The 17,076-nt window shown below is 46.1% G+C and overlaps 1 protein-coding gene across 3 annotated transcripts in view; it reads left to right on the top strand.

The window, feature by feature from the left end:
- CHST13 (carbohydrate sulfotransferase 13) overlaps positions 1-16,247 on the top strand; it is a 43,819-nt gene extending 27,572 nt beyond the window's left edge. For 2 of the 3 annotated variants that reach the window (XM_033925767.1, XM_033925768.1), the window contains exon 3: positions 15,130-16,246. In XM_033925767.1, coding sequence (XP_033781658.1) covers positions 15,151-15,975 — 825 coding nt within the window. In that variant the 5' untranslated portion in view covers positions 15,130-15,150 and the 3' untranslated portion in view covers positions 15,976-16,246. Of the gene's footprint in view, positions 1-15,129 lie in introns of all 3 variants that reach the window. The other variant, XM_033925766.1, reaches the window with a different exon arrangement.
- The last annotated feature ends 829 nt before the right edge of the window (positions 16,248-17,076 follow it).

The raw sequence follows: 17,076 nt of genomic DNA, 5'->3' as shown, positions 1-17,076 counted from the left end.
TACCCCATTCCAGGCTGGGTCTATGTCCCTAAGGAAGTTTGTAATCATGGTTTCTGATTTGAGGCTTTATTGATAAACAGATAAAACACCCCTGATGCAAAAAAAATTTAAAAATAGGGGTGTGTTGGACAAACAGTGGAGAAAAAAATATCCATTTCCCCTAGTTCTGTCCCCCCCTCCCTGGTTTGGCTTGTCTCGTCCACTCATCTCTAATGCTTTTTCTGCGATGGTGACTCTCTTGTAAGACAAAGACACCTTTGATTCCAGTGGAAAAGGTACTAACCAGTAGTACTTATGGTGTGAACAGACACTGGGTTTTTTGTACCCTCCAGAACCCCTAATTAACTGGAAAATAAACAACTAAATTTATGATTTATGAATACCTAAGAATACAAGCCCTGTGTGGAATTAATACTCCCAGGTCTGAATTAGCTGACTTTAAGGAGACTTCTTCAGTTTTTTAGTTTGATTTCCCCCTGGGAACCTTCCTGAATGTGCAACCAAGCCGCCACAAAGCTGTTTCCTGATTCTGCACAAGTTACAGGTTACAGCGGTGGAACATCACAGTCTCAAGAGAGAAAGAGCCTGTCTTTTCACAGCAAACAACTGTCCCTTTCTCAGAAGATCTTAAAAGCAGCTTTGCCAGATGGTGAAAAGGTTTCTAGCACAAATCACGCCAGAAAATATCCCAACAATTTTGACATTAAAAAATAAACATCATAACGAACCTTCTTCATCATCCAGAATACTAAAACATCATTCAAAACTCACTTTTTACAGACAGTACAAAATCTGCAATTCGGCTGTTATGTCGTGCATACATTTATGATCATGTAACTTACCAATGGAATTTAGAATTAAATTTAAGATGGCACATAGGGCATTATTTGAGTTACAGCCATCAAATCTTTCTAACCTAGTGTTATTTTATGCGCCTAAGTGTTTATTGAGATCTTTAAATAATAGAGTAGTTGTTCCCCATATCTCAAAGGCTCATCTTGCCTCAACTAGAAATGGTGCTTTTTTTTTTAACGTAGTTCCAATATTATGGAACAATTTACCAGCTGTTTTGGAATTGACCCATGTCGATAGCAACATGATGGGCAGAACAAACAGAAGGCAAGGGGGATAACCTTTCAACCAATGACAAAGTCTTTATCCAAGAATGTGGTCCCAACAAGGATCCTGGTTTCGGCGTATAAACACCTTACTCAGGGAACACACTGGTGCTGGAACGCCATAATAGCACTTAACAATGCGAGCAAACAGTCACAAAGTCTGCGAGTGAAGTAAAAATTCTGAGTATGAAAAAAAACTCGTGAAGTCGCTGGGAGTGAAACTCTGAGCAATGATGGGACCCGTCTCCTTTGAGTATTTGCAGACATTTCACTGACTTCTACCAAGCTACGACAGAGGCCAAATAAACTATTTAACCAGAGAGCAAAATGAATTTTTTTGAGTAAGAGAATAAACAGAGACTGTCACAAGTCTGTTTTTAAGTCTCTGAATGTCCCCTTTTCCCTCAGAATTTCTACATATTCATAAGAAGCATTTATGTATTTGCCCTGAATTTTTTAAGTATTTGTGTATATTTAATCAGGGAAAACCGGGACAAAATACAAAAATTATTTGTGAAATTCTAAGATATTCTAAATTCTTGATGGGGAAAGCATTCTATGACCAAAGCTGCACTGGCCATTGTAATTGTCCATGTCTGGCTTTTGGAACTAGCCTAATTTGATGTTAGACTTGCCCAATTGCCAACAATGCTTAAAAGGGATAAACCGAGTCACTCTGATGGAACGAAATTGATGGAAGCAGATGCCATGAGCTTTTGAGGATGTGCCTGACGTGGATTCTGGGCCCTAGAAGCTCAGGCCTCAATAAATTGGTTAGTTTGTACGCTGCCATCTGCCTCTATCAATTTTCACTCCAGTTATTTACTTTTCCCACTCAGACCAAGTTGACAAAGCAGTGCAGTCTGTTGGGATGTCTCTCGTCATGGTGCCAGCAATGCGAACATGTCTCGAGCAGAGGGGGAGAAGGGTCTGAGTTATGTTGCAGTGGGCTTTGTGGGAGGGATTCCCATCTTGTCTGCATTGCTGGGTTCTCAAGGAGCTGGTAGAATACTTGGAAAAACAAGAGGTTTGTCAGGAAGGAAATTATATATCAAGAGGCCGTTTATAAAAAGTCTGCATTGTGTTGTAACCCTTACAGAATAACTGAAGCCTAATCTGTAACAGTGCCTTACCTTGGTAAAGCAGAATGCCATTACCACCTGGGCTAGTCTGATATACAGGCAGTTCCCAGGTGAAGCATGCATTCCGTTTTTTAAACTGTTTTTAAAGTCTCGCTTGCCCTATGTAGAGTAGGAAGGGGGGGGGGGAGTTTGGTTGTTTTTACTCTTCTTCTGTCCATGCTTGTTATATTATTGTAAATGATGCATCATTGTTTGTACTGTGCACGCGAGGGGTGCCCTGGCGTCGTATTTGCTGTTTGCATCAATACCGTTCTTAAGTTTAATTTGTATGTAACTCGGATCCTACAGTACACAGTCTATAAAAACATTAAACAAACAGTCCTCAAAATAAAGTACTGTACTTTAAAATAAAACAAAAGATTTGAGGTTTATACTTATTTTGGTTCTTCATCAGTCCCACTGTTCCCTCTCCACCACCACATCCAACATTTCTCCCTCTCATCTCTCTTCTCCATGCGTCTACTCTGAACCTCATGCTTCTCCCACCACCATATCCAATATTTCTTTCTCCCTCCCTATGCCCAACAATCCTCCCTTTCTATTCCCTCCCCACCTCAGCATATCTTTTCCTCACTTCCTTCATTCTTCCATCCTATGTTCCAAGTCCATGCTTCCCTCTCTCCCTCCATCCGGTGTCCCATGTTCATGCACCCTCCCTCCTTTCTTCCATCCTTTGTCTGAAGTTTGTGCCACCTCCCATGTCCCAACGTACCCTTCGTCATCCCGCTCCATTCCATGTCCTTCCTCCAACATCAAACAGGCAGCCTCCTCGGCACCCAATCCTCCGTCTCTGGAACCAGGCCAACAGGCTGCCGCTGAAGCAGACCCCGCCAAATGTTCAGGGCCCGCTGCCATGATCAGCAGCAGTCTCCTGCCTTTGTCCCGATCAGGCACCCGATGGAAGCAGTGATCTTCTGCTGTCATCATCTCCTTCACCACACTGAGGGTTGCAGCACACCAACTAGGCACCAGCAGACAAGGGGCACGATCCCTCAGTGACAAGTCGACGGCCGAACAACTCTGTCCTGACTGCCTGAGGAAGGTGGGAGGCCTAATAACATTGCTGCTGTTAAGAACTAATGGTCAAACATGGGAGAATAGAGTAATAAATGTCTAAGGTGCAATTGGGGCAGAACCTATCAGGCCTGAAACTAAAAGAAAAATTAAGAAAAAGAGAAAAACTAACTAAAAATAAGAACAAAAATCTAGAAAAAATCTAAAGAAAAACAAAGGAAAGAGGCACCACCACCTCCGACCTATCCCAGCGCCATCTTGAAAAAAAACCTAACTAACTAAACCTTAGGCTTATATACTGCATCTTCTCTATAACAGTAGAGCTCAGCATGGTTTACAAGAAATTAGAAAGGAGAACAGATACAATATGGATTTGGAATAGTACGGAGAGGAGCGGAATTTACAACTTTGAAAATAGCCAAGTTTTCAGATGTTTTTGAAATGGTTGGAAAGATCCCAGGTAATTTGGGTCTTGTTTAGTTTCTGGTGGTCATAGCCTGTTTGTGGGTGGGGGGAGGGATAAGGTATTTTCCAAATAATTTGGTTTTTACAGAGCTTTAAAATCAGTGTCTTGCAAACTTTGTCAAGCACACTAAATGTAGTGGCTGCAGCTTGAGGCATCCGTAAGTGTGCGATGTCACATACATGTGCTTCATCATCAAGTCGAAGTCCATGCATGCGTGAAGGCCCTCCAAATGGGCCCTGAGCCGCCAGGGGGGGGGGTGCTGGAAGGGAAGACGCCTGGAGAGGTTCTGGTGCCGGCTGATTGGCTACAGAATGTGCCTCGCCACGAGAGTCAGCCAGTGCCGGTGTCTCACAGCTCACAGTTTGCAATAACAACTGCTGTAAATGTTTCTGATTTGCTCCTTGGTAAGGTGGTCCCTGATATAGTTATTAAAGAAAGGCAGCAGTTGGACCTCTGACCCCTTTCCAAAGAATGAACTCAAAAACAAGGCAGTGACATGATCCCCATTTCGTATCTAGGGATCTTTAGTTCCAGGAAGTAGTGAATATGGATTTAGGAGCTCAAAGCAAGTTACCGTACATTCAGGTACAGGTGGGTATTTTCTTGTCCCCAGAGTTTATATCAATGGAGGGGTACAAATTCATAAGGGGGAGACGGTGGCATTTGAACCCTGCTTTACCTTGTTCTCAGCCTGCTGCTTTAACCATTAGGCTGCGCCTATCTTGGATAAGGGCATGCTCAGAGGAGGCCACCCAAGACCGAACAAGGAGACGAATTGGGGCATGATTGTATGTGATGATCTTAAGGTGGCCAAACAGGTTGAAAAGGTGATAGCGAAAGCTAGAAGGATGCTAGGTTGTATAGAGAGAGGTATGGCCAGTAGGAAAAAGGAGGTGTTGAGATCTCATTTAGAATATTGTGTACAACTCTAGAGGCTTCACCTTCATAAAGATATAGAAAGGATGGAGTCGGTCCAGAGGAAGGCTACTAAAATGGTGTGTGGTCTTCGTGATAAGGCGTATGGGGACAGACTTAAAGATCTCAATCTGTATTCTTTGGAGGAAAGGTGGGAGAAGGGAGATATGATAAGAGACGTTTAAATACCTATGTAATGTAAATGCGCATGAGTCAAGTCTTTCATTTGAAAGGAAACTCTGCAATGAGAGGGCATATGATGGAGTTAAGAGGTGATAGGCTCTGGAGTAATCTGAGGAAATACTTTTTAACAGAAAGAGTGGTAGATGCGTAGAACTGTCTGCCGGAAGAGTTGGTGGAGACAGAGACTGTGTCTGAATTCAAGAGGGCCTGGGATAGGCATGTGAGATCTCTCGGAGAGAGAAAGAGAGAATGGTTACTGCAGTGGACAGACTGGATTAGAGAGTTGCACGGGGACAGAAATCCCACCCATCCCTGCCCGTCCCCGCCAGAATCCTCTCCGTCCCCACCAGGATCCTCTCTGTCCCCATCCATCCCCGCAAGGAATTACCTCCATCCCCACCCGTCTCCATAAAAAGCAGCAATTACTTCTGATAGGATCATCAATTCCACAGTTTCTTTTGTGTTTGCACTGCTGTTTTCCTTGTGGAATCTCTTTGGTGGAACCCTTTTTTTGTTTTCTGTTCAGGTAATTAACTTATAAACCCCCTCTTTTACTAAGGCTAATGTGTCCTTTATATTATATGGATGAACCCTGCCAGCCAGGTTTCAGTTTAATATACCATCTTTTGCCCTGTGCAAACATCTGAACATGGTGCATAAGAGGGATTCCAGGCCACTGACACATGGCCTGGCTGCAGACATTATGTACTGATCTCATCCAGTTTACACAGGGTCAGGAAGGAGACTTAATGCTCTGAACTTACAGCTCTGGAACATGTCCCACTTCTCTGCCTCGTACAGTGTAGACTGTAGATGAAGAGCTGGAGGAGTTCTGTATCTGCCTGTGATCTCTCTTTTTAAACATGACGACTTGTTAAAGGAAAGTTTGACATGTCTGTTTCCGGAACTGCTTTTAATGTGCTAAAGGTGTGTTTCACTTGCCTGGTGTTTATATAACATGAGTATTTAGGGATTCCTAATATGCCCCAGGAGGAGTTAGATGTGATTTGCAATTTAGAAGAGGCTGGCCATATCCAGGGATTACATTATTTCATTAGGGTTCATGTAGACATATGTTATGTCACATGGTTTGGAGAGAAGATCGGTTATATCTGGGTTTGTAGTCTTGATATTACGGGTTCTGGTATGAATCTCTTTCCCGGTTTGAAGGGCGTTTGGTCATCTATTGAGATAGGAGAAGTAATTTGTGTCTTGTTTGGTTTCTGGTGGTCATAGACTGTTTGTGAGGGGGAGAGGGGAGAGGTAAGGTGGTTTTTACAAAGTTTGTGGTAAATGGGGGTTCCTTAATTGTGCTGGTAAGATTCCACCATTTTGCTACCAAGTATGGAAAGGTTGTAGAATGAATAATTTTGTACTTGATTCCTCTAAGATTTGGGAATCTTATTCTCATATGGTTGCTGATCAAGTTGTATTTGTCTTTGGATGGTACGTTGATTAAATTCAACATGTAGTCTGGTGTTTCTCTATGGAAGATTTAAAAAATCAGTATAAGTAGTTTAAAACTACACCTTGCTTTGAAGGGGAGCCAGTGTAGTTTGAGGTACAGGGGTGTCGCTTTGTCATATTTGGTTGCTGAGAAAATAAGTCTGGCTGCTACATTTTGCATGGTTTGTAGTTTATTCTATGTATTTTCTATGCATCTTACATAAAGGACATTGCAATAATCTATTGGGATAGTACCAGTGACTGAACCAAGATCTGAAAGTTTTCTTTGGCGAAGTGATGCTGGATTCATCCCAATTTTTTCAGTGTTTTGAATATTTTCTTGGTTAATGTTCACGTTTGTGCCTCCCAGGATAGGTTCTTGTCAAATATAACATCTAGGATTCTCAGTTCTGATTCTGGTTTCAGTGGGGTGTTATGCAGTGTTATTTAAGTGTCATCGTTGGTGATTCTGGTTGGGCTTATCAGTAAAAATTGTTTTTTTTCTTTACTTTAGTTTCAGTTCTATGTTGTCAGACCAGTTGGCAACTAAATGAGTGACTTCCTCTACTGATTTGTTGATCTTGTTTTCTTTCTTGTAAAAAGGGATGCACTTTCGTAAAGCATTGAAGACAAATTTATTTCAGAAATTTACTAACGATTCTTCTTTTTCAAACAATCAACCATAAAAGAAAGAAAAAATTGGCCTAAAAGATATAGTTTCTTTTCTAATCTTTTGTACAATTTATTAATATCTTGTTAACTGAGTCAAGCCTTCCTGTTGGGATGACTCGGTATATAAAATCAAAGACTAGATTAGATATTGTAATATCATCTACATAGAAGTGAGGTCTTTCTTGTCTAAAAAGTGTCCTAGTGTTGACATCAGTATGTAGAAAAATATTGGGGAGAGTGGTGAGCCTTGGGGTACTCCACTTGATGCTGACCATTTTTCTGATCTTTCTCCATTCATTTTTATGTTGTATGTTCTCTTTGTTAGGAATTCTTCTAGCCAAGCATGCACTTTACTGCTTTTCTCTAGGAAGTTTAGGATCAGTAATAGGAGTTGATGGTCTACCCCATCACATTAACTAGCTAAGTTGAATTTTAATACAAGAACTTGTTGTCCAGTGCTCATGCGTGTTCTGATCTTGGATGTCGGGGCACTGAGAAATGTTTCAGTGCTATAGTGTTTTCTGAAACCCAATTGTGTGGTGTGCAGTAGTTTAGGGTGTTATCACGCTTTCTAATAGCTTGACATGAAGTGAGATTGAAGCTACTGGTCTGTAATTCTTCACATTGTTCATTTCTCCTTTCTGATCTTTTGGAATGGGTGTTAGAATCATTTTTCCTAAGTGTTTGGGGAATATTCCTTTTTCTAGTGAATTTTTCAGCCAGTCTAATGATTTGTTGTTGTAAATCAGATAACAGAACTCATTGATGAGCTTCCGAAGAGCAGTGAAGGCCTTTCTCTTCAACTCAAGGTCCAACTGCAAACAGTCCCCTCTGATCCCTCTCCCGCCAACAACCACCAGCTGACGACCCCCTGGTCCAACCTTCTGTAATACCCCTCCAGGAATTCCCTATGAATATCCTCAAGTTACTATATTGTATCGCCAAACATACTATCCAATGTAACTTCTGTGAATGTTGGCTTGTAACCCGTTCTGAGCTGGATGGGATAGAAATTGAATTAAATAAAGAAATGTTGATGAAATTTTTTGTCAGAAGATTGGGTAGACATCTAATGAGCCTTGAGATTTTGTGCATTTGGGTAGTAATCTTATTAACTATTTCTGTGATTGGGGAGAATTCCTCCCAGTACTTATCTGCTGGGCATTTTGTTTGTGAAGGGTCTTCTCTCTCTTTTGATTTTCTCTTTCTTTTCTGAATTTCCTTTGTTAGTGTCACTTCTGACGTGGTCTACCTTTACTTTGAAAAAGGTTGCCAGTTCATCTACTGTTGGAGTTAAAAAAAACTTAAACGACTTCAATTCATCCAAAATACCACAATAACCCCCTCCTTTACAAAGCCACACTACCATTTTTAGCGCCGGCTGATGCGGTAAGGACTCCAGCACTCATAGGAATTCTATGAGTGTCAGAGCTCTTACCGCCGCAGTCCACTTTTGGGTATATATTTTATCCCAGGACAAGCAGGCAGCATATTCTTAACACATGGGTGACGTCACCGACGGAGCCCTCGGTACGGAACTTTTAACTAGAAGTTTCTAGTTGGCCGCACCGCGCGTGCGCGAGTGCCTTCCCGCCCGACGGAGGAGTGCGTGGTCCCCAGTTTCTTCGTTTCCGCGGAGCGAAGAAGACGCGTGTATTTTTTCAACGGCCGTTGAAATCACTTTTTGCCTTCCCGCTCGCGCTTTTGTTCTAAATTTTTCTCCCTCTACCTTCGGGTTTCCTTTTTATTTGAATTGCAAAAAAAAAAAAAAAAAAACTTTGATTTTTTCCTTTTTCTTTCGTTTTTGCCCCGGCGGGGCCTGTTGCCATTATACAGGCCTCGGACTTCGATTTTGCGGAGGCTATCTTCCCCTTCATGCCCCCGCAGGTCGGTTTTAAGAAGTGCCAGCGGTGTGCACGCCCGATCTCCGTATCTGACCCACACAATTGGTGTTTGCAGTGCCTGGGTCCGGAGCATCGGGCGGACTCCTGCACCCGCTGTGCCACTTTGCAAAAACGAACTCTTAAAAACCGAAGAATCCAGCAAACCCTTCTCTTCGGCACCGAGTCGGCGATGGATTCCTCACCTTCAACGGCGGTACCGCAAAAATCGGCACCGTCAAGCTCGACACCGACCGACCCCGCATCGGCGCCACTGGCGCCAGGTAAGCCGGCTAAGAAGCCTTCCTCTTCCCTCGAGCGCCCTCCTGCTACGGTGGCGACACCGTCCCTACCGGCATCGCACCGGTCCCGTAAACGCTCCGCCCCGATATCGGTGAGTGCCTCGTCATCGGCCTCCTCATCGCCGGGGCGTGGAGCGGCATCCAAGGAACCGAAGAAAAAGAAAGCGGTTCCGATGCCACCCCTAGATGACCGTATCTCGGCCATTCTACAAACTCAGCTTCAGGAGCAGTTGAAGAAACAACTTGAACAACTGCTACCCTCTATCCTGGCACCGCTCCTTCCGGTACCAGACCGGCCCGAGCCCCGCACCGAGCCCCCGGTGTCCACTCCTTCGGTACCGGTAAACACCTCTATGCCGATCCTTTCGGCCCAACAACTTCATGATGATCCAGTGGTTCATTCTCAACCCACAGTGGATCCTCCTCGGCACCAGGCGGTACGGCACTCTTCTCGGGACCGAGAACGACGCCGATCGTCCTCTCCCGGTACCGTTTCGGTGCGCTCTGGTAAATCTTTGTCCAAGACTCGCCACACCGCACCCTCCACCCCGGTGTCCCGACATGCACCAGAGGTCAGGGACCCTGATTTATGGGAGGAGACTCCCCTCGGTACCGAGGAGGATCCCTCCTCATCTGATGAGGAACCATCGGCACCTGATGCCACCTCTAAACCTGAACAGTCCTCTTTTTCTAAATTCCTGAGGGAAATGTCTGCTGCTCTGTCCCTTCCCCTGGAATCTGACTCCAAAAAGTCCCAAGCCTTTTTAGAAGCCTTAGACTTTGAGCAACCTCCTAAGGAGTTCCTCAAGCTTCCCGTGCATGACATCCTACGGGAGACATTCTACAAAAACTTGGAAAATCCCCTCACGGTACCGGGAGCTCCCCGTAAACTGGACAACCTTTACCGTGTCATCCCTATTCCTGGATTCGACAAATCTCAATTGCCCCATGAGTCCCTTCTGGTGGAATCCACCTTAAAAAAGACTCAGGGCTCCAGTGTCTATGCCTCTACCCCTCCTGGCAGAGAAGGTAAGACCATGGACAAGTTTGGCAAGAGACTTTACCAAAATGCCATGCTTGCCAACAGGGCAAACAACTATTCCTTCCATTTTTCCTTCTATCTCAAACACTTGGTCCAACAGCTGTCTGCCCTCCAGAAGTACCTACCTGAGCGCAAGGTCCCGCTATTCCAACAGCACATCTCTGGCCTTCTCCAAATGCGCAAGTATATGGTCCGCTCGATATACGACTCCTTCGAGCTCACCTCTCGGGCCTCTGCCATGGCTGTAGCCATGCGTCGCTTGGCCTGGCTCAGAGTCTCCGACCTGGACATCAACCACCAGGACCGTCTGGCCAACGCCCCCTGTCTCGGGGATGAGCTTTTTGGAGAGTCACTGGATTCCACCACCCAGAAACTCTCTGCCCATGAGACCAGGTGGGACACCCTGATCAAGCCGAAAAAGAAGGCACCGCCTACCCGACCTTATCGGCCACAAACATCTTATCAACGGAGGTTCTCAGCCAGGCCACTCAATCCGCCTCCCCAGCAATCTAGGCGGCCCCGTCAACAGCAACATCACGCTCAGGCTCGATCTCAGGCCTCTCAACCCTCTAAGCCTCCTCAGCCTACTAAACAAACTCAGCCCTTTTGACTCTTCTCTCCAGGGCATAGCCAGTCATCCACCCTTGCTACCTCTTCCACAACCCATCGGAGGTCGTCTCACCATTTTCTCCAGCCGTTGGGAAATCATTACATCGGACCAGTGGGTCCTCAACATCATCCGCCACGGCTACTCTCTCAACTTCCAGACTCTACCTCCGGACAACCTTCCCGTAGAGTCTGCTTCAAACTCATCTCAAACCCCCCTCCTCCTGAGGGAGGTTCAATCCCTCCTCCTTCTCAATGCCATCGAAGAAGTACCTCCAGATCAAAGGGGGCAGGGATTCTACTCCCGCTACTTCCTGGTACCCAAAAAGACGGGAGACCTCCGTCCCATTCTCGATCTCAGGGACCTCAACAAGTGTCTAGTCAAGGAGAAGTTCAGAATGCTCTCCCTTGCCACGCTTTACCCTCTTCTTTCTCAACACGACTGGCTATGTTCCCTGGACCTCAAAGAGGCCTACACTCACATCTCCATCAATCAGAATTCTCGCCGCTACCTACGGTTCCAGGTACTGCACCACCACTATCAGTACAAGGTGCTACCGTTCGGCCTAGCTTCCTCACCCAGGGTCTTCACCAAGTGCCTTATAGTGGTAGCGGCCTTCCTCAGGTCTCACAACCTCCAGGTGTTCCCCTACTTGGACGATTGGTTGGTGAAAGCACCTTCATCTCAACTCGTGCTACAAGCCACTCATCACACCATCTCTCTCCTCCACCTCCTGGGGTTCGAGATCAACTACCCCAAGTCGCACTTGCTTCCCACCCAGCGACTTCAATTCATTGGAGCAGTTCTGGACACCACGCTAATGAGGGCCTTTCTCCCCTCCGATCGCCAGCGGACCCTGCTCCATCTCTGCCGTCAGGTACTCATGCACCCCTCCATCCCTGCCCGACAGATGATGGTCCTACTGGGTCACATGGCCTCGACGGTGCATGTCCTTCCTCTGGCACGTCTCCACCTTCGTACGCCTCAGTGGACTCTCGCCAACCAATGGTCACAGACTACAGATCTTCTTTCTCATCCCATCTCTGTGACATCATCTCTTCAGCAATCTCTCCAATGGTGGTTGAACTCCTCAAATCTTTCCAGGGGTCTACTTTTTCATCTGCCCCCCCACTCTATGATCATCACCACCGATGCGTCCCCCTACGCATGGGGAGCTCACCTAGGAGATCTACGCACCCAGGGACTTTGGACCCCACAGGAGCGTCGTCATCACATAAATTTCCTGGAACTCAGAGCCATGTTCTACGCCCTCAAGGCTTTCCAACATCTTCTCTGCCCTCAAGTCCTCCTCCTGTGCACAGACAATCAAGTCGCCATGTACTACATAAACAAGCAAGGCGGCACCGGATCTCGCCCCCTTTGTTTGGAGGCTCTGCGCATCTGGACCTGGGCCACGGACCGCAATCTCTTTCTCAGGGCGGTCTATATCCAGGGCGAACAGAACTCTCTGGCCGACAATCTCAGTCGCATCCTTCAACCCCACGAGTGGACGTTGGACCCTCCGACTCTGCTCTCCATCTTTGCTCGATGGGGCACTCCGCAGGTGGACCTCTTTGCAGCACCTCACAATCATCAGCTGCCCCAATTCTGCTCCAGACTCTTCTCTCCTCACCGTCTGGCCCCGGATGCATTCCTGCTCGATTGGAGGGATCGGTTCCTGTATGCCTTCCCTCCACTTCCTCTGATGTTGCGGACCTTGTCCAAACTCCGCAAAGACCACGCCACCATGATTCTTATCGCACCTCGGTGGCCTCGCCAACACTGGTTCTCACTCCTGCTCCAGCTCAGCTCCAGGGAACCCTTTCTACTTCCTGTGTTTCCTACTCTACTTACGCAACAGCATCAGTCTCTGCTACATCCCAATCTGTCTTCGCTCCACCTGACAGCTTGGTTTCTCTCGGGCTGACCTCTCCGGAGAATCTATCTCAACCGGTCCGCCTCATTTTGGACGCTTCCAGGAAACCGGCCACTCTCCAATGTTACCATCAGAAGTGGACCAGATTTTCCTCCTGGTGTCTCCGGCATCATCAAGAACCCACCTCCTTAGCGGTGGAAACTGTCTTGGAATATTTGCTCTCACTGTCCAACGCTGGCCTCAAAACTACCTCCATCAGAGTCCACCTCAGTGCCATCACTGCGTTTCATGAGCCTATTCTCGGAAAACCCCTCACGGCTCATCCTCTGGTTTCCAGATTCATGAGAGGACTCTTCAACATCAAACCGCCTCTCAAGCCTCCTCCTGTCGTCTGGGACCTGAATGTGGTTCTCTCAGCTCTCATGAAACCTCCGTTTGAGCCTCTTGCCACAACTTCTCTCAGGCTTCTTACCTGGAAGGTGCTTTTCCTAATTGCCATCACCTCTGCCAGGAGGGTTAGCGAACTGCATGCACTGGTTGCCGACCCACCTTTCACTGTTTTTCACCATGACAAGGTTGTTCTGCGTACCCACCCTAAATTCCTTCCCAAGGTGGTCTCAGCTTTTCACCTCAACCAGTCCATTGTGCTGCCCGTCTTCTTCCCTAAGCCTCACTCGCATCCTGGGGAACAGGCGTTGCACACGCTGGATTGTAAGCGTGCCCTTGCTTACTATCTTGATCGTACCAGAGCTCACCGAACAGCCCCTCAGCTCTTTTTGTCTTTCGACCCCAACCGTTTGGGTCGTCCTGTCTCCAAACGGACACTTTCAAATTGGCTTGCTGCCTGTATTGCTTTCTGCTACGCTCGGGCCGGTCTCTCACTGGAAGGAACTGTCACGGCCCACAGAGTCCGAGCTATGGCTGCTTCTGTGGCTTTCCTCCGCTCCACGCCCATCGAGGAAATCTGCAAGGCGGCCACTTGGTCCTCAGTTCACACGTTCACTACTCACTACTGTCTGGATGCGTTCTCCAGACGGGATGGACACTTCGGCCAATCTGTGTTACAAAATTTATTTTCCTAATGGCCAACCATCCCACCTCCCTCTTTGTTAGCTTGGAGGTCACCCATGTGTTAAGAATATGCTGCCTGCTTGTCCTGGGATAAAGCACAGTTACTTACCGTAACAGGTGTTATCCAGGGACAGCAGGCAGATATTCTTACGTCCCACCCACCTCCCCGGGTTGGCTTCTTAGCTGGCTTATCCTAACTGGGGACCACGCACTCCTCCGTCGGGCGGGAAGGCACTCGCGCACGCGCGGTGCGGCCAACTAGAAACTTCTAGTTAAAAAGGTCCGTACCGAGGGCTCCGTCGGTGACGTCACCCATGTGTTAAGAATATCTGCCTGCTGTCCCTGGATAACACCTGTTACGGTAAGTAACTGTGCTTTTTAGACCCTCCAGTCTGTTCTCATCTAAACCTCTTGCGAGAATTTGCAGGAACCATTAAGGAAGCCGCTCAGCACTGAGCAGCAGTGTCAAATCGCACGCCTGCTCATGCTTTTTAGTGGCCGAAGACACTCACGGCAGCCAGTTAACAGCGGGACAGTGTAGCGTGGCCGGCTCTTGAGCTTAACGGTAACCGGCAAACACCTACAATATCGCCCTGGCGTGCCTCCCCAAGAAGGAGGAAGCCCTGTTGGGAATACCTTACTCTGTATACCAAAAATCAGAATGGCCCAGTTCATGTAAGTATCCAAGAGAAAGAAATTACATTTATTGATTATTCAGATAGGGCAAAACCAAAAATGCAAGAAAACAAAAGTCCAAAAGCAACTATAATGTGCAGTGCCTGGCAGAAAGGGAGCTGGGTGCAGAGCCTAACAGGGCCTAACTTGAATATTAAGCCGCCCGACTTATATTTGAGTCAACTATTTATTTATTTATTTTCTTCCTTTTTGGGGGGAAAGGGGTCTCGACTTGTATTCAGATCGACTTATATTTGTGTATATACAGTAACCCTCATTTTCTTCTTGCCCCAGAAAAATAGCTAAAATTTGTTGCACAGTGTAATCAAGCATTTTTCCCTGTCTATTTTGGTAGGCTCACAATCTATCTAATGTACCTGGGGCAATGGGTGGATTAAATTACTTGCCCAGGATCACAAGGTGCAGAGTGGGATTTGAACCTACAACCTCAGGGTGCTGAGGCTGTAGCTGTAACTACTGCAACACACGCATATGTTCTTATGCTTTGTTTAGTTACGTTCTATGATTTTTTTTTTTTTTTTTATTATACGTTTTAATGTGTGTGGTATTTTTTACTTTGCTAAGATCTGTGGACAAGCAGGTTATAAATTTTTTTAAATAAGAGGCAGAAAAAGCTCCAAAACAACTGGTAAACTGATACTTCGAAAATTCAGCTGCTGAGTAATTAACTCATGCTATCTTTTTGTCATTTATAACCAGTTTGAACAGTCAACTGTTCAGATGACCCACCAGAGAAGGCGAGACCTGCTGGACAGCGTCTGCAAAATGTACACTCGAAAGCGCCGTGTCCTGACGCCCGACGACCTGAAGCACCTTATTGTGGATGATACGCACGGGCTACTCTACTGCTATGTGCCCAAGGTGGCCTGCACAAACTGGAAGCGGGTCATGATGGTGCTAACTGGGCAGGGTAAGTACAGAGACCCTCTCCAAATCCCAGCCCATGAGGCCCACATCCCTGCCAACCTGAGAACTCTTTCAGAATTCAGCACACCAGAGATTAATTACCGCCTCAGGAACTACCTCAAGTTTGTCTTTGTTCGTGAGCCGTTTGAGCGGTTGGTCTCGGCCTATAGGAACAAGTTCACACGCCAGTACAACACTGCATTCCACAAGCGATATGGCACCAAGATTATCAAACGCCACCGACGAAATCCCACGTTGAAGGCTCTGGAGAATGGAGATGATGTCAAATTCGAGGAGTTCCTGTATTACCTGGTGGACCCCCGAACACAGCATGAAGAGCCCTTCAATGAGCACTGGGAGAGGGTTCACTCCCTCTGCCACCCTTGCATCATTCACTATGATGTTATTGGCAAATATGAGACCCTAGCAGAGGATGCCAACTATGTCCTCCAGTTGATAGGAGCCAAGGGCACTGTGGAGTTCCCATCCTCTTCCAAAACGACCATAACCACAGATGACATGGCAGCAAAATTCTTTGAAAATGTCAATGTGTTTTATCAAAAGAGACTCTTTAATTTATACAAAATGGATTTTTTATTATTCAACTATTCTGTACCTTCCTATTTGCATAAACATTGATAAAAGCTCAGAAGGAAAGTTGCCATAACCCTTTGGATCTTTAGATTTTATAAAGACTTCTTTGCAGGCCCAAAGCAGTGGCTGTTTCATTCTCTTCCATCCTTCTGGAGATGGTTGGTTTTGACAACAGGTTGACCTGTCACAGGGTGGGAACATCACCGCCCTCTCAGTTGCTGGGTACATGAGCTAAATCAATGCACTTAGGTGTAAGTTTTCAGCATTTCACTAAAATGACAATAAAACCTTTGAAATGAAACGGTCTTTGTCCAAAATTAAGAACTTAAGAATGGAGTTTTAGAATATTTCAGGCATTGATTATTCACCCTGCCTGGTCACTGCTGCTGAGACTGATGTAAAGGTGCCCATATTGAAAAGTGTTAATAAAATCAAGGGGTGCCGTGTCTTCAGGGCAGACTGAGCTGAAGTCAGCACCATTTCCAATTTTCTTAAGAGCAGGATTGAAATATGGAACGATCAGAGACTCAGTCTCTCCATGATGTTATAAAGCAGGGTTGTCCAACATCGGCTGTCAAGAGCCGCAGTCCAGTTGGGTTTTCAGGATTTCCCCAATGAATATGCATGAGATCTATTTGCATACAATGGAAGCAGTACATGCAAATTCATTGGGGAAATCCTGACCTGGCGAGGGCCAATTTGGACGCCCCTGGTATAAAGCCACTCAGTGACAATAATGTTGACCTGTTGGCTAGGTGGCTTTTCTTATTAATAATCAGGATTACTGTCGCAAAGCCTCCTGTTTTCCAGTCATTGTTTAACTAATTGAGCTAATGTTTTCCCTCTCTTGCTCCAGGCATAAGGAACGGCTGTAACGGAAGTAAGCAGCTGCAGAGAAACAGCATGGGGAAGTTTCTTGATGCTTCCCCATTTTACCAGCCCAAATATTGCATCAGAAGTATTATCCTCTACTAGCTGTATTATCCTTGTTGACCTCCACTGTCTTTCTATCTCTCTCTGGGGCCACATGTATTGTGTTGACCCTAATCTTCCAGGTCTGGTGTCTGCTATTCTCCAACCCACCTCTCCTGCAGTTCCATGACTGTGTAAAGCCCATGTGTGTGGTATAGTCTTACCTTATAGGCA

Source organism: Geotrypetes seraphini, chromosome 17, assembly GCF_902459505.1.
Source record: "Geotrypetes seraphini chromosome 17, aGeoSer1.1, whole genome shotgun sequence".
Classification (NCBI taxonomy): Eukaryota; Metazoa; Chordata; class Amphibia; order Gymnophiona; family Dermophiidae; genus Geotrypetes; species Geotrypetes seraphini.
Note: the sequence above shows the minus strand (reverse complement) of the source record. Positions and strands in the feature narration are given on the sequence as shown.